Source organism: Chelonoidis abingdonii, chromosome 7, assembly GCF_003597395.2.
Source record: "Chelonoidis abingdonii isolate Lonesome George chromosome 7, CheloAbing_2.0, whole genome shotgun sequence".
Lineage (NCBI taxonomy): Eukaryota > Metazoa > Chordata > Testudines > Testudinidae > Chelonoidis > Chelonoidis abingdonii.
In genome coordinates this window covers 100,565,240-100,584,400 of record NC_133775.1, presented here as the reverse complement: position 1 = coordinate 100,584,400, position 19,161 = coordinate 100,565,240, and the positions used below count along the sequence as shown (strand labels likewise).

At 41.3% G+C, this 19,161-nt stretch overlaps 1 protein-coding gene across 1 annotated transcript in view; it reads right to left on the bottom strand.

The window, feature by feature from the left end:
* Positions 1-610: 610 nt before the first annotated feature.
* The window catches only part of TGFBI (transforming growth factor beta induced), a 35,662-nt gene continuing 17,111 nt past the window's right edge, over positions 611-19,161 (bottom strand). The window contains exons 4-17 of the mRNA XM_032776093.2: positions 17,916-18,073; positions 16,664-16,828; positions 15,173-15,319; positions 14,224-14,365; positions 12,281-12,493; positions 11,404-11,541; positions 10,965-11,110; positions 10,406-10,542; positions 9,443-9,573; positions 6,297-6,421; positions 5,835-5,937; positions 3,939-4,018; positions 2,762-2,786; positions 611-1,411 (exon numbers count right to left, since the gene is read on the bottom strand). Coding sequence (XP_032631984.1) covers positions 1,371-1,411; positions 2,762-2,786; positions 3,939-4,018; positions 5,835-5,937; positions 6,297-6,421; positions 9,443-9,573; positions 10,406-10,542; positions 10,965-11,110; positions 11,404-11,541; positions 12,281-12,493; positions 14,224-14,365; positions 15,173-15,319; positions 16,664-16,828; positions 17,916-18,073 — 1,751 coding nt within the window. The 3' untranslated portion in view covers positions 611-1,370. The remainder of the gene's footprint in view (positions 1,412-2,761; positions 2,787-3,938; positions 4,019-5,834; positions 5,938-6,296; positions 6,422-9,442; positions 9,574-10,405; positions 10,543-10,964; positions 11,111-11,403; positions 11,542-12,280; positions 12,494-14,223; positions 14,366-15,172; positions 15,320-16,663; positions 16,829-17,915; positions 18,074-19,161) is intronic.

The window sequence follows — 19,161 nt, the reverse complement described above, 5'->3', positions numbered from 1 at the left end:
CCGATTGGTTTTTCTCCTCTCTTTTTACATTCAGAGCTAAATAATTCTGCCCTGCCAGTTGATGATTGGGGAATCAAGCTCCAGCCTCACTCAGAGGGACCATTACTCCTACAAGCAGCCAGGACTACTCTCACCTTCCAGTCCATTCTGCGGTGCAACCAGCCAAATTATGGCTGCTCAGGATTTGGGGAGAGAACTGCAGCAAGAGAAAACAAAAGAGGAAGGGGTCTCTTGTTTTGAGCCCCACTCTAATGCAGACATGATTTGGCCCACAGTATCTACCAGGCCAAATATAACCTAGATTCGCAGCAAGTCCAAAGTCAAACTGTACCCTCAAGCAATAAAAATCATGCTGCTATCGTTGGTCATATGTTTTTTATTTTACTGTTTTTTTTTTTTTTAAAAAAGTTATTACAAATGAATCATTTATTTGAAGGTTTCTGAGAGGGAGAAATCTCATTGCAGATATGTATTTTCAGTCTTCTTGTGAACCAAGACAGCAAAGTCAAATCCATATGCATAAACAAAATCAAACAAAACTAGAACAGTTCAGACCGTAGTTTATATCATGCAAATCCCCTAATATCAACAGAAGGCTTTTTTAAAAAAAAAAAAAAAAAAAGAGCCTCAACTCAGACTTGCATGGAAGACTTTCAAAACATGGGCAGGACGGGGGGAAGATGTATTCTTTGGTTTAAAACACAATATTGCTCAGAAAACATTTAGTGAGTTCAACAAAAGGATAAGTTAAAACAATCACTGTGTAATCAATAAGATTGGCACCTAGGTGATCTATTGACTTGAAAAGTGATCATGTACAATCATGGCCTGGTCATTAGGGTGAATGTTTTCAAAAGGTGGCAGACTTCGGATGCTTTTTTGGGGGAGAGGGTGGGTGCACAAAGTAAGACCATACTTTTGATCTTGATTTTCAGGGGTGCTTAGAATCTACAACTGCAGTTGAAGTCAGATGAAGGTAAGTCTTGATTCAGGAAAGTGTCCCTGTTCAGGATAGCCCTTAACTGTCCTGAACAGGGACGGACCTAAGTACACGCTTAAGTGCTTTCCTCAACCAGAGCTGTAATCAGTACTTGTTCTTCTGAAAAATAAGGCCCACAACTACCACAGGTTGGATACCTAAACTTGAAGCATCCAGAATCAGGGGTTACTTCTGAAAAGTGTTAGCCTTAATGTACAGCTCCTAAAAAGGTAAAAAAAAAAAAAAGCAAAAATGGTTTAAAAAAATATGGCTTTTTTTTCCTCCTATCCATTCAAATGGAAACAAAATAAACTTAAGTGTGATATTTGGTTTTAAAAAACAAATTCTGTCCTTCCCTTAAAACCACAGCAAAAGCTGATTGTTCTTCACTTTACTGTTTCATCCTTGCTAATAACCTGGAATATACAGGCGCTGAAAAGGGAAAGGAAGAAGACACAGATGTGAAAAATACAATGCACAGCAACATTTAATTCCATTTCCCCTGGATTCACACAATATAATAATTCTCACTTGGACAGAAGAAGTCAGTAGCCAGCCATATACATTTGCTGTTGCCTAGAACCATTGAGCACAAAGCAAAAGCAATTCTTACTAAAGTCAGTGGAAGGATTCCCACTGATTTTAATGGGCTCTTGGGTATGCTCGCAGTGCCTGTTTTGGGCTCATTCCTGAGGGGCAGTGAGCACTTATAACTTCCACTGACTGCACAGGGAGTTGCAGGTGTTCAAAGCCTCTCAAGGATCTGGTTCTTTAAGTCCAATAAGAGGAGGCAACAGTTTTATTTCTGGTCTGCATTTCCTGTTTATTGGAACATCATTAATACTAAGCTTGCAGTTGTATGGTTGCACCTTGGTCTCTCCTCTGGCACACAAATAGTTACATCTCCAGAGGCCTGCAATGCTTTAGTCTAACCCAAGTTATTAGGCTCAATATAACGGCAACTAGGTGAAATTTAAATGGCCTATGATATACAGAAGTCAGATGAGATGATCTAGTGGTTCCATCTGACCTTGAACTCTATGAAAACAAAAACAAAAACAAACGAACAAACAAACTTATGCTAACTGATGGTCTGGCCTTGTAACACCTACAATATGTGACTGCACACCAGCATCAGGGTGGGTAGGAAAATACTAAGGATCCCTTTCGAGCAGGGATCAGCAACCTTTGGCACGCAGGCCATCAGGGAAAGCCGCTGGCGGGCCGGGACAGCTTGTTTACCTGCAGCTTCTGCATGTTTGGCTGATCGCAGCTCCCACTGGCTGTGGTTCACCATTCCAGGCCAAGGGAGGCTGGGGGAAGAGGTAGCCCAGCCTGTGCTGCTTCCCATAGCCCTCATTGGCCTGGAATGGCGAACCACGGCCAGCGGGAGCTGCGATCGGCAGAACCTGCAGACACAGCAGGTAAACAAAGCGTCCCAGCCCACCAGCAGCTTTCCCTGATGGGCCGCATGCCAAAGGTTGCCGATCCCTGCTTTAGAGAATCATAGTGCAACTCCAACTGCAGGTTCCACATGGATTTTTTTTTTTATTCAGCACTTATGAAATAGGTTGAAGGCAGCCTAACAGAACAAGTCTATTGGGGAAGGGATTGATTTAAAGTGATGAATGGAAGTTGATGATATGCAGAGTTCCATGAGCACAATAGCAAACAGACCTATTTGAATTTTACTCCTAAAAGGGAAAGCAGAGGTGACAAAGTGCTAGTAAAATTGGAAACATCCCAGAGAATACAAGAGAGGAAGTAAGATGTGTTATTTACCTAGCCGAGCGCTCCTCTGGGAAACCTGTAAGAAAAGAATGTTTAAAACTAAAATAATTCTGACGCTTATCTATATTGGATAGCAACTAATTTATCAATATTTTCCATGTATAACTGAACAGAGCTAGTCAAAATATTTCAAAGCTATCAGCAAAAAAGGATTTGTTGAAAAATACAAGCCTTTTTTTTTTTAAACCGGCTTTAATATTAAAGCCTCAGCAGCAATAGCTTGAGCAGAATACAACTGCATCCTGCGTTTAGTGATGTGAGCTGCAGGAAGCATATTACACTAGCACGTTAAAGACAAACGCTGACTTCCCAGTTGTGTTTGAGGGCAAGTGAAAGTATTGACTATGATGGCTAAGGTCACAATCCTGAACAGGCTTCTGTATGTATGTACTTAAACTTTACACACGGACTTCAATGGATGATTGTTCACAAGTGTTAAGCACCTGCCTTTGAAGAATCAAGCTCTAAAGTCCTATATGATTGGGGTTCTGGTTACCTGAGACAACTCCCCTCCATCTACCACCAGGTCCAAAGAGATCAGCTGGGGAGTTAGAGCTTTTTAGTGTGTGCCATCAAGAGGCTGATGGAAAGGCATTCTCAGTGGAAGGTCCCACGATTATGGAACTCTTTGCCCCAGTGCACTAAAAGACCTTTGCCACTACAGATCCAGGATCAGTGTCAGGTCCTTCTCCTCTCCAAGGCATTTTCCTGAGGGAAGGTCTGAGATAGTTATGGGGTATGATATATAGTTTAATGGTGGATAAGAATCTTCTACTTCTCCCATCGGTCAACAAGTTAAACATGTTACTTCCTGGTTTTTACTTCTACAGTTACAATTATCTAGGAGTGCCTGGCACATTACAAACAAATGCAGAGGGGAAGATCCCTGCAACAGAGAACTTGCTGGATCTGAACAAAGGAGCAGGGAAAGTGATGTAAATGACATTTGAATACAACATATGCTGTTGAGGTTTGGCACCTGTCTTGCAGCACCAGGATTTTATCTGCAATATGTTATCAAATGTATTTTTTTAAACTGTAAGCAAGAAAGACGACTGCTCAGGGTCCAGAGTGTTATGTAATTAGTATTTTCAAAAATCAAAAACTGAATAAATATAATGATGCTTAAAAATTAATAGGTCTAATTTCAGGTAAAATTTTGTTTTACCTTGGATAATGCAGATGCCTGTTTGAAGATTTCTAGTGCAGGATCTGCAGGCTCATCTCCTCTTTCTTGAGGTCTAAAAGCTGAAGGTATAATTCAAACATCATTAATATATTTAAAATATTTCCTGCTTCTCTCTACTAGTGTTTTGTAGCTAGGCATGAAATCACAGGTCAGTACAACATCACACGTGAATACAACAGCACCCACTGAATTAGAATACTTACTAGGTCATCCCCCTTCCTCAGAGAGCGAAGTGTGCAGTGGTCCCACAGCTGGTTCTGAGTAACTTGGGTTGATTTGAAATATTCATGTGACAGCCTATTCTCTATCGTACTTTAATTGATGAATACATAATAGTCAGATAGTCCCACTGTCCTTTACAAATTGCTCACTGTAGCCGATAGCTATACAGAGTCACTACGCTACCATTAGCTCCTTCAGAGCAGGAGCACAACATACGAAGGCCCTGATTCATCCCTGGTCAGGACCTGTCATAAGTAGATAGGTAAGGGTTAATTTTCTTTTACCTGTAAAGGGTGAACAAAGGGGGAACCAAACACCTGACCAGAGGACCAATCAGAGACCTGGATTTTTTTTTAAAGTCTGGGAGGGAACTGGAAACTCGGGGTCTTTTTGTTTTCTCCGGCTGTGACGTACATCTTTTCTTCTAACTCCATTTCTTTTTTTCATGATCTCTATCTATTAAGTGTGAGTGCAGGAACAAGTAATCGGCTGTGATGTGCTTTGATTGTATTTACATGGTGTTATTTTGCTGGACTGTTTAATTTGCGGCTATCTTTTAAATCGCACTGTATTATTTCATATTTTTCTTATAAGCAGAGCCTGTATTGATCTCTTAATGCAGTTTATTGTCCTGTATTTTCTTTCTTTTTATATGTTTCTCTTTTAAACTTGTGGCGAGTTCTTTTCCTGTGAGCGGCAGACGGAGAGAGGATTTTCTGTAGCCAGGCTAGGGGAGGGAAAAGCCCAAGCTCTGTGTCTTTACTTTCTATTTGTCCCAGGCGGGAAAGGTACGGGACAAAGGGAGGGGTCCTCTCTTGTGTGAGCTATGACTGAGGTCTTGACGGCATAGCTCGGGGAAGTAGATTGCCTCTCTGCTTGAATTCAAAGGCGATAGGACAGCATCGCACCGGCTACACCCAGGACAGTGGGGGGAAGCTGGCTTGGATGATATTAAGAGGAGCCCAGGGTTCTCTGGTCTTGGAGGGGTCCCAAGGACAGGTTTGGGGCCCAGAGGAGGGAGGCCGAAACCCTGGAAATCGGCTAGGTGGCAGTGACATAGTCCAAAGCTGGGTATAAGCTTGGGAAGGTTCACAGTAAGCACCCAGATTTTGTACGCTAAAGTCCAGATTTGGGACAGACGTTTACCACAGGACCACTCTTGAAATGTGCTTAAAGATAAGCACAATCTTAAGTTCCACTGGCTTCAGCAGGACTGCTTACATGTTTAAAGCTAGGCACATGTTTATGTAGCTTGCTGAACTGGGATCAAACTTGAGTGTGAACCTGAATAGAACCCAAATGAACAGTTTCAACTCTGACACCATATGTGGTAAAATAGATTAAAAATCACTGGATACTGATATTTTATAGTGTAACTGCATTGTGTAAAATGAACAGACTGTATGACTGATGGTATTTTGCACAGCTGCTCACAAAAATATCAAAAATTGTACCTATTCTGCTAGTAGAACTTAAAGAACTAGTCTATTTGCTATAGCAAATACAGCTATACAAATTTTGCTTCATACTAAACCTGCACAGAATACCCCTTCTCTTACGTTCTGCAGAGAAAAGATTTCCTTTTATAAACAGTGCAAAACATCACTGAAATTCCTAGTCAGCAGCTTTATATATTTAGAAATGTTGACCTACCTGGAGGTTGTAAGACAGCATTCACAGCATAAATCACACCATTAGTGGCCATGATATCAGTTTCAGCAACAGGTTCCTTGTTAACATTTACTACATTGTTTTTCTGGAAGTGGAAAAAAGTAAAACCATCATTTAATGGATAGGGCAAAAAACTCCAATCTTCTACAATAAAGTTAGCCTGTTTTCTCCCTAGAAGGCTTTTCATGAGATCTCAAGAAATAGTAGCCTCTGTTAAGACCGTTGGCTTCCTGAGGTTACACATCTCTCTGCTAGGAACCAGTGATGCCATTTAGTGAGAGCATATGTCCATTTGGAAGCTGTTTTGACACTGTCCAAGTTAGCATAACCATACTGTTGAAAACAAACCAGAAAAAACAAAAACAAACAAACAAACCAGAAAAAGCAAACAAACAAAGACAAAAGGAAATCCCCCTTCCCCCCCAAAACCACACACAAACTTACAGCGCTAACTTCAATTTTATCACCCTGCAGAGACTTCAATCTCACAAGAGCTCCAATTGCTCCACTGACCAAGATTTCATCCCCAATATGGTACTTCAGAATGGTAGCAAGTTCTTTAGCATTACCTGGCAGAAGAAACATATTTACAGGATAATGTTACAGCTTATTCCCTATAGACTGGCTTAGTTTTAAGAAATAAATGCCATATGCATATATAAGTGAGTGAGGTAATATCTTTTATTAAAAGATTATCTCACTACCTGGTCTCTCTAATATCCCAGGACCAACATGGGACCACTGCATATGCATATAAAGTTACTTTACTCTCTACTGAAATCCAATCACCTCTGGCATCAAATGGAAAATATCATAGATAGTTCAAAGTACAGAGATAATTTAGGGAGGTAAAATGGAAATATCCTAGCTGGATAGATAGAACATGACAGTTAACACTTATCTGTACAGAAAGTGCCCTGGGATCTTTAACCACAAACAGGCAGGACTAGAGCTGTGCAAATAACCAATTTTTCCCTGTTTGCTGGCCAAAGTGGGGTGGGAGAATCAAATAAAGTTTGTTTCAGTTTGAGCCAATACCAAAAACTTCAACGCAATTTAAACAAATTAAAAAAAAAATTAAATTCCAGATCAAAAGTAGTGTTTTACTTGACCCAAAACCAAGTGTGTAATTGAGTTTTTCTAAAATTTTAAAAATAAAACTGAAGTAAAATTCTAAGCAAAACATTGTTTTGTTCTGAGTTGAAAAATTGAGATATTTTATTTTTAAAGAGGAGAAAAACATTTCAACCTAAACAATTCAAGGAATCGACACAAATTCACAAAATGTTTCAGTCGACCCAAATCTGCATCTTTGGGGGGGGGGGGCAGTTTTATCTGGAAAACATCACCCAACTGTAGTCAAGACCAGTTTATGGTCCAAAAGATAGCTATGTCAGTAGTGCAGTGCCCTCAAACCCCATGCTGAGTATTGGGTCAATAGTCACTCGTAGATATTTCCTACTGCTTCCAGCTGGTTTCCCATTCTAGTACAGATCAGTCCCGACCCTGCTTAGTTTATGAAATCTAACAAGATGACAACACAGAACCACTCCCAGTCACTTCGTTTTTGAACGTGCCCCTCGTCTTCTCTCTCCAAAATTAAGTGTTTCTTTATATTATTTGCTTTATTTCCTGGTATTGATTAGGTTTAAAATAAAAAAAAAAAAAGGAGGAACTCAGAATCTCGTCTGCTAGTTCACATATCACCAGAGTTGCTGATATTAATATTACTTTAAAATAGATGCAAAGCTTTCTCATAATGAGCTAAATTGTGGCATTAGGTGAACCAGGTGAAAAGTCACTATTTTCATGGAACCATCAGAGTTCACAGACATTGGTATCAGAGTCTGATCCAAACCCCACTGACGTCAAACAGGAATCTCTATTGAATTCACTAGGCTTTGGATCAGGCCCTGGAAGAACCAAGTTGATGTATTCCTTGCAATCTGTTCCCTGGTTAGCCACAGACTGGGGCAATAGTGGACGTCAATCTCTCATTTTCTCCTTAGAGATGCAGTGCCAACAACTAAACTCTAGGTCAGACAGAACATGTGATGCTGAGGGTCAGATTTGTCAAGGTATTCGGGCACCTAACTTCCACTGATTTTAATGAGAGGTAGGCACCTAAATCCATTTAAAAATCTGGGCCTTTGTCCAAAATGGAAGCAGCCGATTTAACAAGATGTATATTTTATTTCAGTAGCTTATTGAGATGAAGTTGCAAGTCTTTTCCTCTGTGGTCTGTGTGAGTCAGTTCACACTGCATATCCTCACCAGCATGATTCACTTCGCCTTCAGAACCATCAGCTAAATATTTGCTTAGAAAAAACCAAGAACATTTCAAGGACTCACATCTGGGATATTTCACCCGTGGAGCTGGTTACAGTAGTTGCAGAAACACTTGTGAAATATTTATACGTATAAACACTAGAATGACTGCACAGGCTGATGTAATAGATTACTGCTCCATGCACTTAAAAGGATAGCCAGCTACCATATACAGACACTTTACAGACTATGAGGTCAGTGTTTGGTTGGGTTTTAAATGAATACCCAGCATTCTTTCCAAACCACATCCATTTTAACTCAAAACAAAGGGACAACATTCTGTTGCTTATATAGAAGATGGCTGTAAAAAAAGTTTCCATACTTTTTCCATGTCATGTCTGCAAGCCTTGCTTTACCACAGTGGTTCTCAACCAGGGGTCCAGGGCCATTAAGGGGGGGGGGGGCACAAAGCAGGTTTCAGGGTCTGCCAAGCAAGGCCAGTGCTGGACTCGCTGGGAACCAGAGTGGAAAGCTGAAGCCCCACCGCATGGGTCTGAAGCCTGAGGCCTTTAGCCCTGTCACCTGGGATTGAAGTTGAAGCCTGAGCAATGTAGCTTCTGGGGGGGGCCCTGCTACACAGAGGCCCCAGGCAATTGGCCTGTTTGCCACCCCTAATGCCGGCCTTGGCTTTTATATGCAGAAAACACAGTTGTTGTAACAGTTGTTACAACATGTTGAGTGGGGCCTCAGAAAGAAAAAGGTTGAGAACCCCTGCTTTACAGAACATCAGTCTCCTCCTGGTCTTTATCTTTTCCTAGTCCAAAATATTGGTCTCTTTCTTATAGCCAGATTTGTTTTCTTCTTTCCCTGCAGGCTGGTTCAAAGTTCTTGCACTGCTGGCATATGAGGACCAGAGACCACAAGTGCCAACAGCATTGCTAGAAACACCATGGTCAGGTGAAGCAATTGTGGTTCCATGCTCTCAACCAGTCTACACTTGCCAGCAGAGCTAAGCCCAGGCAGGGGAGTGTTCACTGCATATTCTGAACAATCATACAGATGCCATTGTATCCCCAATGTTCCCAGAGACCTTATATCTGCCTCACAGGAAAATTTAAGGCCACTTTTTGATGCTTGCTGTACAGATCACAAGCTTTCTGTTGGGGCATGGCATATGAGTTGGTTATGTAGGAGGAGAGCTTTCAATGGACAGGGAGACGCACGAATTTTAAGGATCAAAGAATGCGATATTGAAGGCATATTTACCCTTGTCAGTCCTTCAACATTACACAACATTAAAAATCAGATCTATGGATATTTACCCATAAGTTTGTTCAGTTCCCCTTGTGGCATAGCTTGGAAAGCTTCGTTTGTTGGAGCAAACACTGTGAAGGTACCTGGCCTATTTAATGTCTCCATTAGACCTGCAGACTGGATGGCAGCCACCAATGTACTGCAAGACACAACACACAGTTGTAGGCAGTGCTTAATTTGTAATGAAAGAGGTGCTGGGACTGAAGCAGTTACATGCAGGGGCTCAAGCAATTTTTTTACATTCATAACTGATGCAGCAAGCCCAGAGGTGCCAGGGTTAGAAGCTACCCAGCCTAAAGGTGCCACGGCTCAGCCTTGGCACAAATTAAACACTGGCTGTAGGCTTCATTTGTTTAAGCCCACATCATCATCATTCTAATGGAAGATACATTCAGTGGAAGAGTAACTGCTGTAGGTTATTTCCAAGAAGAATTATAATTTTAAAGCTACAAAATACAATAGGTTCTGGCAAATAATTTAATTGAAAAGTTGACGGACAAGAAGTTAAGGCCTAATCCAAAGTCCACTGAAGTCAATGGCAGTCTTTCCCTGGGGCTTTGAATCACATTCTGACTGCATTCACCTACAAATGATTCTTTTTAAATCCCAGTCCAGCTCCCAATGAGTTGGTCTATGGCCCTTTGATAATTGGAAACAAATTGGGAGACATGAGATATTCTGGATTCACTTGGTACTTAAATGAATTTTAAACCCCATTTTTTATTTAAAGTTACGCTGTTTATAACTTAGGAAGACATGCATTGAGATGCTTTTTCATTAACAAATTATATATAGCAATGACTTCAACTCTCAGTTAATTGGAATTGCTTTGACAGCTCTGTTGCTACTGCAAGACTAACAGCAAGAACAAAATGTCACCTTGTCTGTTCTCTATAGGTTCTGATATTGTGCTCACCACCACAGTATCGGAGCACTTTCCACTAGGTGCATTAAGCAATGGGACTGCACACCTGAAACGTTGGTCTGCCTTTAGAACATCCATGACTGTTCCAACTGGTGGAGTCAACATTTTGTCCACCGTAAACAAGGTGCCAAACCTTCCTCTCCTGTCATGGGCAGCAATACAGACGTTTTCAATGCAGAGGTTCTGCAAATATAAACACAGACAAAATAAATTAAAATACACTTCAAGGGACAGAATATTGTAATTGTTACATTGTTTGTATTTTTCACTTTGATACTTCATTCAAGCTAATTTTTTATATTATGTAAATTAGCCCTTAGCAGGCTTGCACATGTATAACTGAGGGTACCATTTGGCCTCCAGAATCTTTGCTACAGATGATGATGAATAAGAAAGAATGCAGCCTGACTCTCAGATCCCACACTGAGTTTGCAGATCTGCTTTGAAATCCTGGCCCCATTGAATTCAATGGAAGAAATCCCATTGACTTCACTGGGGCCAGTATTTCACCCCTGATGCGTTATCAGTGAGACACTAATACAGAGCAACAGCCCTGCTAGAGCAATAATACGGTATCAGACTAAGAAAGTTAAATAGACACTCACATTACGGTACACAAAAACTCTCAGTTCTTTGCCACCCAGAGTTTCTAGCGTCTGTCCATGGTAAAGATATTTAGAAGAAAGCTGTTCTTTAAGAATGTGATCTAGAAGCAAACTCTTTGTGTTCTGATTCATAGGAGGAGTCCCATCTGCAGCAAAAAAGCATTTCAACACACAGTGATTGATTTTAACACTATCATTAAGACTCCACAAGGATCTAAATAATAAATATGGTATCTATGTCGCCTTTCAGTTTCAAAACCAATCTGTTCCCCTAGTAGAACCAGCTTATGTGAGAGAGAGCACGCGTGCGGGCATATATATGTGCTCAATGAAGAACGCAATCATTAACAGTAAAAATCTGACATGCAACTCTGGTTCCTCCCAGAAGCAGGTCTATGATCAGAACCCATGGAACATTTAGAAGATTTCCAAAGTTTACCTTTGAACACAGTGTTTATTGGGGCAAGAAGTGTCACACGCTCATTTCCAGTGAGATGAGAGCTGAGATCAGCTTGTCTAAACAGGTCAATAGACGTTGAAACATCAGATTCTTTACCTAACTCAAACAAAGTTTTAGCTAAAGAAAAAAAAGAACAGAAATCACTTGTTAAAACCATATTAAATGCTTCAACTAATTTGTTTCACCCTGGAGAACCATCTATTTGTAATTAGAAATACATATTAAGGAGCAATGCATACTGCTGGAAAGCAAATGGATGCAAAAATGATCAATCATGAGCACTACTTATTTCCAAGGCAGTCATCCTGGGATTTTCAAAGCAGACACTGAATTTCAAAGGGAGTTTGATGTCCCAACTTTCTTAGGTTTCTCTGAAAGTCCCAGCTTTGATTTTTTTTTTTTTGACTGACTACAACACCCATCCTCTCTTTGCCTCCTGTTGAATTATTTCCAATGAGTCCTTCATTAAAGAACCTTAGAATTTTAAATTAGACACTCTGTTAAACTGTAACGATACAACATTCTACTGAAAAAAAAAAAAAAAAAAGATTTCCAAAGCAGGGTTGGAGAGGAGGAGCATAAGGACATCAGTGTAAAGGTGCATGTTAGCCTCCCTAAAGGATCATGAAAAACCCTGTATTTGCACATACAGGTCAGGTAATTGGGAACCTAATGACATACATAATTACCTAATTTGTATGCACAAATACTAGCTTAGGTGGGCAGACATATTGGTGTGTGCACAGGCATGCTTGTTACATTGCCCAGCAAATATTCTATCTCAAAATATATGAAACCCCACTAAATGTACTGCTCCAAACAACAAAAAATCCAGGATACGGATCAATGATTTTACCTGAGTCTGGAATCAGAAGCTCATTCACAAAATGGACTACACCATTGGTAGCTAGGATATCCTTTTCAGCAATGATAGACCTTCCATTCAGGGTGAGTTCATCACCAATACAGCCTACTTCCAACATGGTACCTTCCAGAGTCTCCATTGACAAGCCAGCAATAATGGCCTCAGCACACATGGCTGATTTCAATATGTGATGGTTTAACAGGTCTAGAAGAGAGAAACGCACATGGTAAATGGAAGCGTGGAAAAAGTCAGCTTAGAAATTATTTGTAGTGCCCAGGAGCCCTAGTCAAGGACCAGAACCCAACTGTGCTAGGCAACATACAAAGACCTGCCCCAAAAGAGCTTACAACAATTGATAAGATTTTATAGGCTATGGACTAAGACTCCTGCAAGTGACAAAACCTGCACAAAAGGAGTAATTTACAGTACTTGAGTTTTTATACAGAATAAAATCTAGTTTTTGCTACAGTAGTAAATATTTAGAATCGAATTCTCTCTCTACACTCGCGTAAACAGGCAGATGTTATTATGGGTTTTAGTAGCGGAATCTTCACTCCACAAGATGCAGAAGACCATAATTCAGTGTAATAGCAGCCATCCTCCTTTGGACGCCACGCTTCACTCAAAGCTGCCGAGGAAGTAGTGAAATGTGAATAGATGCTCCATTCTATTCCAAGATATGGGTCTAAATGCTTTCCATTGATGTAACTCTCTGGATACCAGAAGGAGTTATATTGACATCACTGAGTTTCTCCAGATTTACTCTGCTATAGTTGAGGGTAGGTTTCGGCCTGAGATATTTAACTTCTCTAGTAAAAATTAACAACCTTCCGCTGGTGATAGATAAAGGCCAGATACAAGCCCCAACAAACTCCCCTCTGTGCTAATCCAGTAACCCAAAGGGATACAACTAGGGATTCCCCCCCCTCGTAGGCTCAGCATTACTTCCTCTCAATCTCAGAGCTTGGGGTTGGATGGCATGCAATCCCAGGCTGCATAACAGCTCCTAGGGGGCCACCACCAGCATCTCAGAGACTGTTGCAACTTATATTTGGAACTTGAAGTGGTCACTGGCTGAAGGGAGAGCAAAGGTGGATCTTAGCCCACTCTCAAGGTCCTACAATAAGCAGGACTTGGCTGGATACAAGGGTCTGTGTCCAGATGGCCATTCAGATGGACTGGTAGCTGTGGGACCGATCACATGAGCAAGGTAGCATGGCCCATATTTTTACTCTAAAAAATCATTAAGCTGCCTGGATGTTTATAGCAGGAGAAACACTTTCCCCTCTTTACACAGCAGCCTAAGAAGTGCATTCGTTTTGATCTGAAGATAGTAATTTCTTTTGGCTCACATCCTGCCCCATCCCTCTCTGGGTGCAAAGGCTGTCCTGCACAGCAGAAGAGCTGTAGTTCCACTTCACAGTGTGGGCACAGGCTGTTTGTGCAAGGAACCTTGGCCCTCTTCATGCCATAGAGCAGAGTTCCCAGTACAATCGCACACACTGGCTCTGCAGCAGTAAGGTAGAGCTGAAGGATTGGTTGCTTTGTGTGTCTTATGATTTTTTTGCCCATTGAGGCACAGATTTCTAAAGGAGTTGGAGAAACTCCCCAATGCCTTTGAAAATCCCAGCCTCAAGTCCTCCACGAATCACTGTGTGCTCTGGGGAGTGCATGGCTTCCTCTCTTTCCCCTGTGGAGTTCTCCTATACCCAGCTAACACACACACACACAGAGCTTGGGGCAGCATGTGGACCTTAAGTTCCCCATGTTTTGTCCTAAAGAAAAGGATGTGCCATCTAGCATAAAAAAAAGATAATGTCAAGTGGATTATTCCAGCCTATGTCAGAGCGTATCAAGGGTCAGTTCTCTTACCTATCTACCTGAGCTGCAAAAAACACTTTTCCTTTCAACACACTTGGTAAACTGTCATTTACCTTTGAGAGCTTCTGGGTCCCCAAGGATCCTGTTCAGTGTTTCTGATGGGATCTTCTCAAAAGCTTCATTGGTTGGAGCCAGGAGTGTGAACTGACCATCATTTTCTAACAAGGTATTAAGACCAGATGCAGCCACAGCAGCCTTTAAAGAAATGGGAGGAGAGAGGCTAGAACACAAAGAAGGAAAAATATTTCTCCCCCCACCCCCAGGCAAGGGCTAAGGAGCAGACCTTTAAAAGCATCTGGTGCTTATCTGCATCCATAGGCACCAAAATATCTTTTCTTAAAAATCTGGCCTTATGTACTTAGCAGTGCCTCACCCTTCAGGCAGGCAATCTTTGGAACACAGCGGGGGGATGGTGGTGCGACTTCCTAACCAGTGGTTTAGGGCTTGCTCCAATACCTATTGAAGTCAATGAAAAGGATCCGAGTGACTTCAAACAGCACTGGCTCAGCTCCTTAGCCTGGTTAACTGGGAAATGCCAGTTTATGTTTAGATGTTAAAGTTCAATATATAAGATGTGCATTAACAATTAATACTTTATTTATTAAATCAATTGGGTCAATGTTTCTGAACAGTAACATCTAATGCCTGGATTTTCAAAAGGAAATAAGGGAGCGAGGCCTGGTGTACATTTAAAAAGTTTTACCAAAATAACAGTCAGTAACCAGTGTGATTTTTTTCTATTGACAGAGTTAAACCAGTAAAAGCCTTTGTGTAGACAGTTATACCAGTATGAGATGCTTTATACTGATACAGATTTCAAATCAGAATAAGCTATATCAACATAGGCACTTTGCTGGCAAAGACAAAGCAGCAAAACTTTAAAGTGCAGACAAGTCCTTGGTTACACACATCCTAATGAAATTCAGTGGGAGTTGGACACCTTTGAAAATCATGAATGAAAGCATGAACTAACACACTTGTAAACCCTTGAGATGAACTCACCCTAAGAGTTTCAAGATTTTCGTCGGTCTCAACAATTTGCTGGATACTGTTCGTTGTGGTGGCGATGACTTTATCTATCAGATGGACCACTCCATTGGTGGCATGATGGTCTGCTTTCAAAAGTCTGGCACAGTTCACAGTCACGATCTGCAGAGGAAACGATCCAGAGGGGATTGAGTTCCATTAATAAAAAAACAAAAAAACCAAAAAACCCACAATCCACAAACTGCATTAGTACAAGGAGAAGTTAAAGAAATCGGTGGAGAGAGGATGCGATGCTATTAACCATCAGGAAGCAACAGTGTCTCTGTGGATCTGCTCTCAGGAGCTCTTTTACAAACCATTCCTCTATAGGTAACTACTGTTCACTGCATCTGAAACTCAACAGCATGCAGCTTGGTTAACCAGTCCTAATATACAGGAAATAATAATAAAAAAAATTACTGGCCATGCTAAAGTTGTACTGTACTATAGGCCCCACCCTTACTCGAATGAGTAATCCACTGACTTCAGTGTACCTGTAAATAAGAATTACTCACGTAAGTAAGGGTTGCAGGCTTAGGCCCTATATCTAGAAAGATGCCATTCATATATATTCTAAAGAAGTGATTACCCTTTATCAGAGTGACAAACTACAGTGTGATTATGCTTTATGATACCTCTAAATCATATACGTTAGAAGACTAGCAACATAATGAATCTAATTGCCTTTTAGTTTCATACTTAATACTCATGCATCTGATGAAGTGGGTATTTACCCACAAAAGCTTATGCTCTAATACATCTGTTAGTCTATAAGGTGCCACAGGACTCTTTGCTGCTTTATACTTAATACTGTAATGACTCTGAAGTTATACTTTTCGATAAATGCTACTACTATATAGTTCTGTAATCAGAAGCTTAAAACCCATTTGACATAATTATACTGCAGAAAAACTATTCTCACTATAGTATGAAGTATAAGGAAATAGGTAACATCAGCGTGCTTACCTGAGTGTAACATTACTGCAACATCATCTGTGTATAAAAATTGTATACAAGCTCTTTGTGCACCTATATACTGAACCAGGTATTTATATATACAGAACAATGTTATATCTATTTCTTATGTATATCCACGCATCTATATTCTGCTGAGAATCAGCTCCTTCAGACGCTCCACCCCAAGCTGCACTAAGTAGAGCTCCGCGAGAGAAGAGACTTAAGCTGAGTCTACAGTGTTGTGCCAATATCTTCTCAGCTAATTTGGGGCTCAATCCTGAGACATGCAGAGTACCTTCAATTCTCATTGAGGTCAATGGGCACCGATCACCTTCCTGCATCAGACCCTCTTCCTCAGAGTTTTTGGTCTTTTTATCATTAATATTTTACCAAAAAAAGATACAGTACAAGAAGTCTGGGGTCACTAGCAAAGATCCATTGACTTGCATCAATTTACTCCATTTGATGATCTGGTCCCCATTGTTACAGCAGTACAAGTAATTAACTTACTCCATTAGGATAGTGATGGATCTGGAGATCAATATTCTGGTACATTGAAGGAAGAGATATTCCATGTTTCAGGTCATCTGTTAGGACCCGTCTGTTCACCATATGGTAGCGAAGAGCATTTAGCAGTTCAATGTTAACATTACTGACCAATGAATCCAACATTTCCTGAAAATAAGCAAAAAATCAAAATTTTGCCAGAAAATTACTTAGTGCCATTAAATCTAGTATAAATAGAATTCCTTCAATAGCCGGAGCCCTGATATTGCACAGGGATCTTCCAGCATGGATCTTGACTCCCAAATGGATTCTACAACACTCCATACCACCGTAAAGTTCCCTGGCAACATTTTTCAATAATCTGTCTATCGAAATTTTGCTGAGGAAAACTATTGCTCTAAATAGACGCCAGCGAACCAATGCTTCAAATGTCTGTTTTAAAATGAAAGTTGGGCAAACCTAAGGGACACGATTGCCTTGGACTTTAAAGCCATACTTTCATATATAACTAGCCATAACTTTGTATGCGTCTAGCCATGAACTTTAATTTACAATCATTTATATTGCAGTAGCTCCTAGAAAGTCTACAAACAAGGATCGGAGTGCCATTGTGCTAGGCACAGCAGGTGCACGTATAATGAAAAGATTGTCCCTGGCCCAATATCTGTTTATTTACTATTAAAATGTACCTATCTGGTGTAGTCTCAGCACACTAGGTGAACGAGTCTGAATTCTCTCCCATTCCCAGGAATGGTCTCTCCGGCTCAGGGCTGAGGCGCACTGCTGTGACTTGCAGTGAATGCTTTTTCCCAATAATGTGTAATTGAACTATGGAACTCACTGTCACATGAAGTCATTGAGGCCAAGAACTCAAAAAGAGACTTGACATTTATATGGCTAACAAGAATATCCAGAGTGATCTTAATTAAAGATCCATAAAAAAATTGTGGGAGGGACATTAACACTCATGCTTCAGAGCTTCAGACATCCTCTAACTGTTAGAAATTGTCATGAGGCCTAAGATGGCGTAGGAAGCAGATCTGTTACTCCAGGGTTCTTGCACCTTCCTCTGAAGCATCTGAGGCTGTCAGAGATATGATGTTGGACTATATGGACCTAACTCTGATCAAGCAGGGCAATTCCTATGCTGGAAGCTTACACTGCCTCTGGCAGGGCTGTACCTATTATGAGGACTCAGTGCTGTGAATCTAGAAGAGTCGGGGAGAAACAAGAAGGAAGATGGATTTAATCTTACAGCAGGCAAAGCAGCCCAAGCCTCATTGTTTGGGGCAAAGATTGTAAAACTTCCAGGTGCTTCAATTTCTGGTTTCAGGTTAGAGCTGAGAGAGTACAATTGTGTGGTGGAGGCTCCAACAATCCCCAGCGTATCGTAGATGTTTGCAAGTGGCAATGCTGAAAGAAGAAAATATCAAATTTGATAACACGGTAGCAGTTCCAGCCTGCAGCTATTCCTATCTCCCTGCACTTCGCTGAATGAAAATAGAGCTGCTGGCAAAAACGTATCTGGAAATGAAACACATCAGCGAACTCAGCCAAAGGTCGATTTCCCACCTCCCACAAGACATAGCAGGATGTAATACAATCACACAATGTTCTGTATGCTGACAACTTCATCCCCCAGCCCTGAATTCTTCTGAAATGGCCCCCCTCTCATATGTATATTTGTTGGTATTAGAATACTAGTTTATCCTTCGCTGCTGGCCTAAGGCTGGGTGAGATTCTGATCACAATTACACCAGTATAAATCCAGAATCAACAACTTTAAATGGAGTCACTTTGGATTTATACTTGTGTAAAACAACAGTCCAGATTGGGCCCCATATAACTAGGGTTAGAAACTCAAGAACCAAAGAGGTTTATTAGTTTCTCATGGTCTGTCATTAGACCTGAGGTTTTACATTTCTCCCTGATTATTCACATTTAGAGATGGGGGCTCACATTTTGAGGTTTAGATTTGTACATTTTGGTACTAGGAGATGTAAACTGGCGGGTACACTGTGTCCCAGGTGGAATCTCCCTGGCCAGTGGTGGTATCACCTTCCCTTTGGGTTGGTCTAATCTCCCTTGACTCCCTTGGGACCCCTTCACCCTCATAGAAGCTGCCTGTGGGATATATTGAATCAATGCATCCCCTGCTACTCCAACCACACCAACTCTGGGCAAGCACTGTCCATTTCCAGACCTGACTAGCTGCAGGCACCTCACTAGTACAGAGACAGGGCCACCCAGAGGGCGGGAGTGGCGGACAAGTGTGGCAATTTGCCCCAGGCCCTGCAGGTACCCCCACAAAAGTTTTTGGGGGCCCTGGAGCAGTGCCCTTCACTCGCTCCAGGGGCCCTGGAAAACTCTTGTGAGGCCCAGGCCCCTGGAGCTTCTTCTGCTCTCGGTCTTCGCCGGCAGGGGATCCTTCCGTTACGGGACCTGCTGCCGAAGTGCCAGGGCCCCATCGCTGCCAAGTTACCACCAAAGACGCGGCTGCA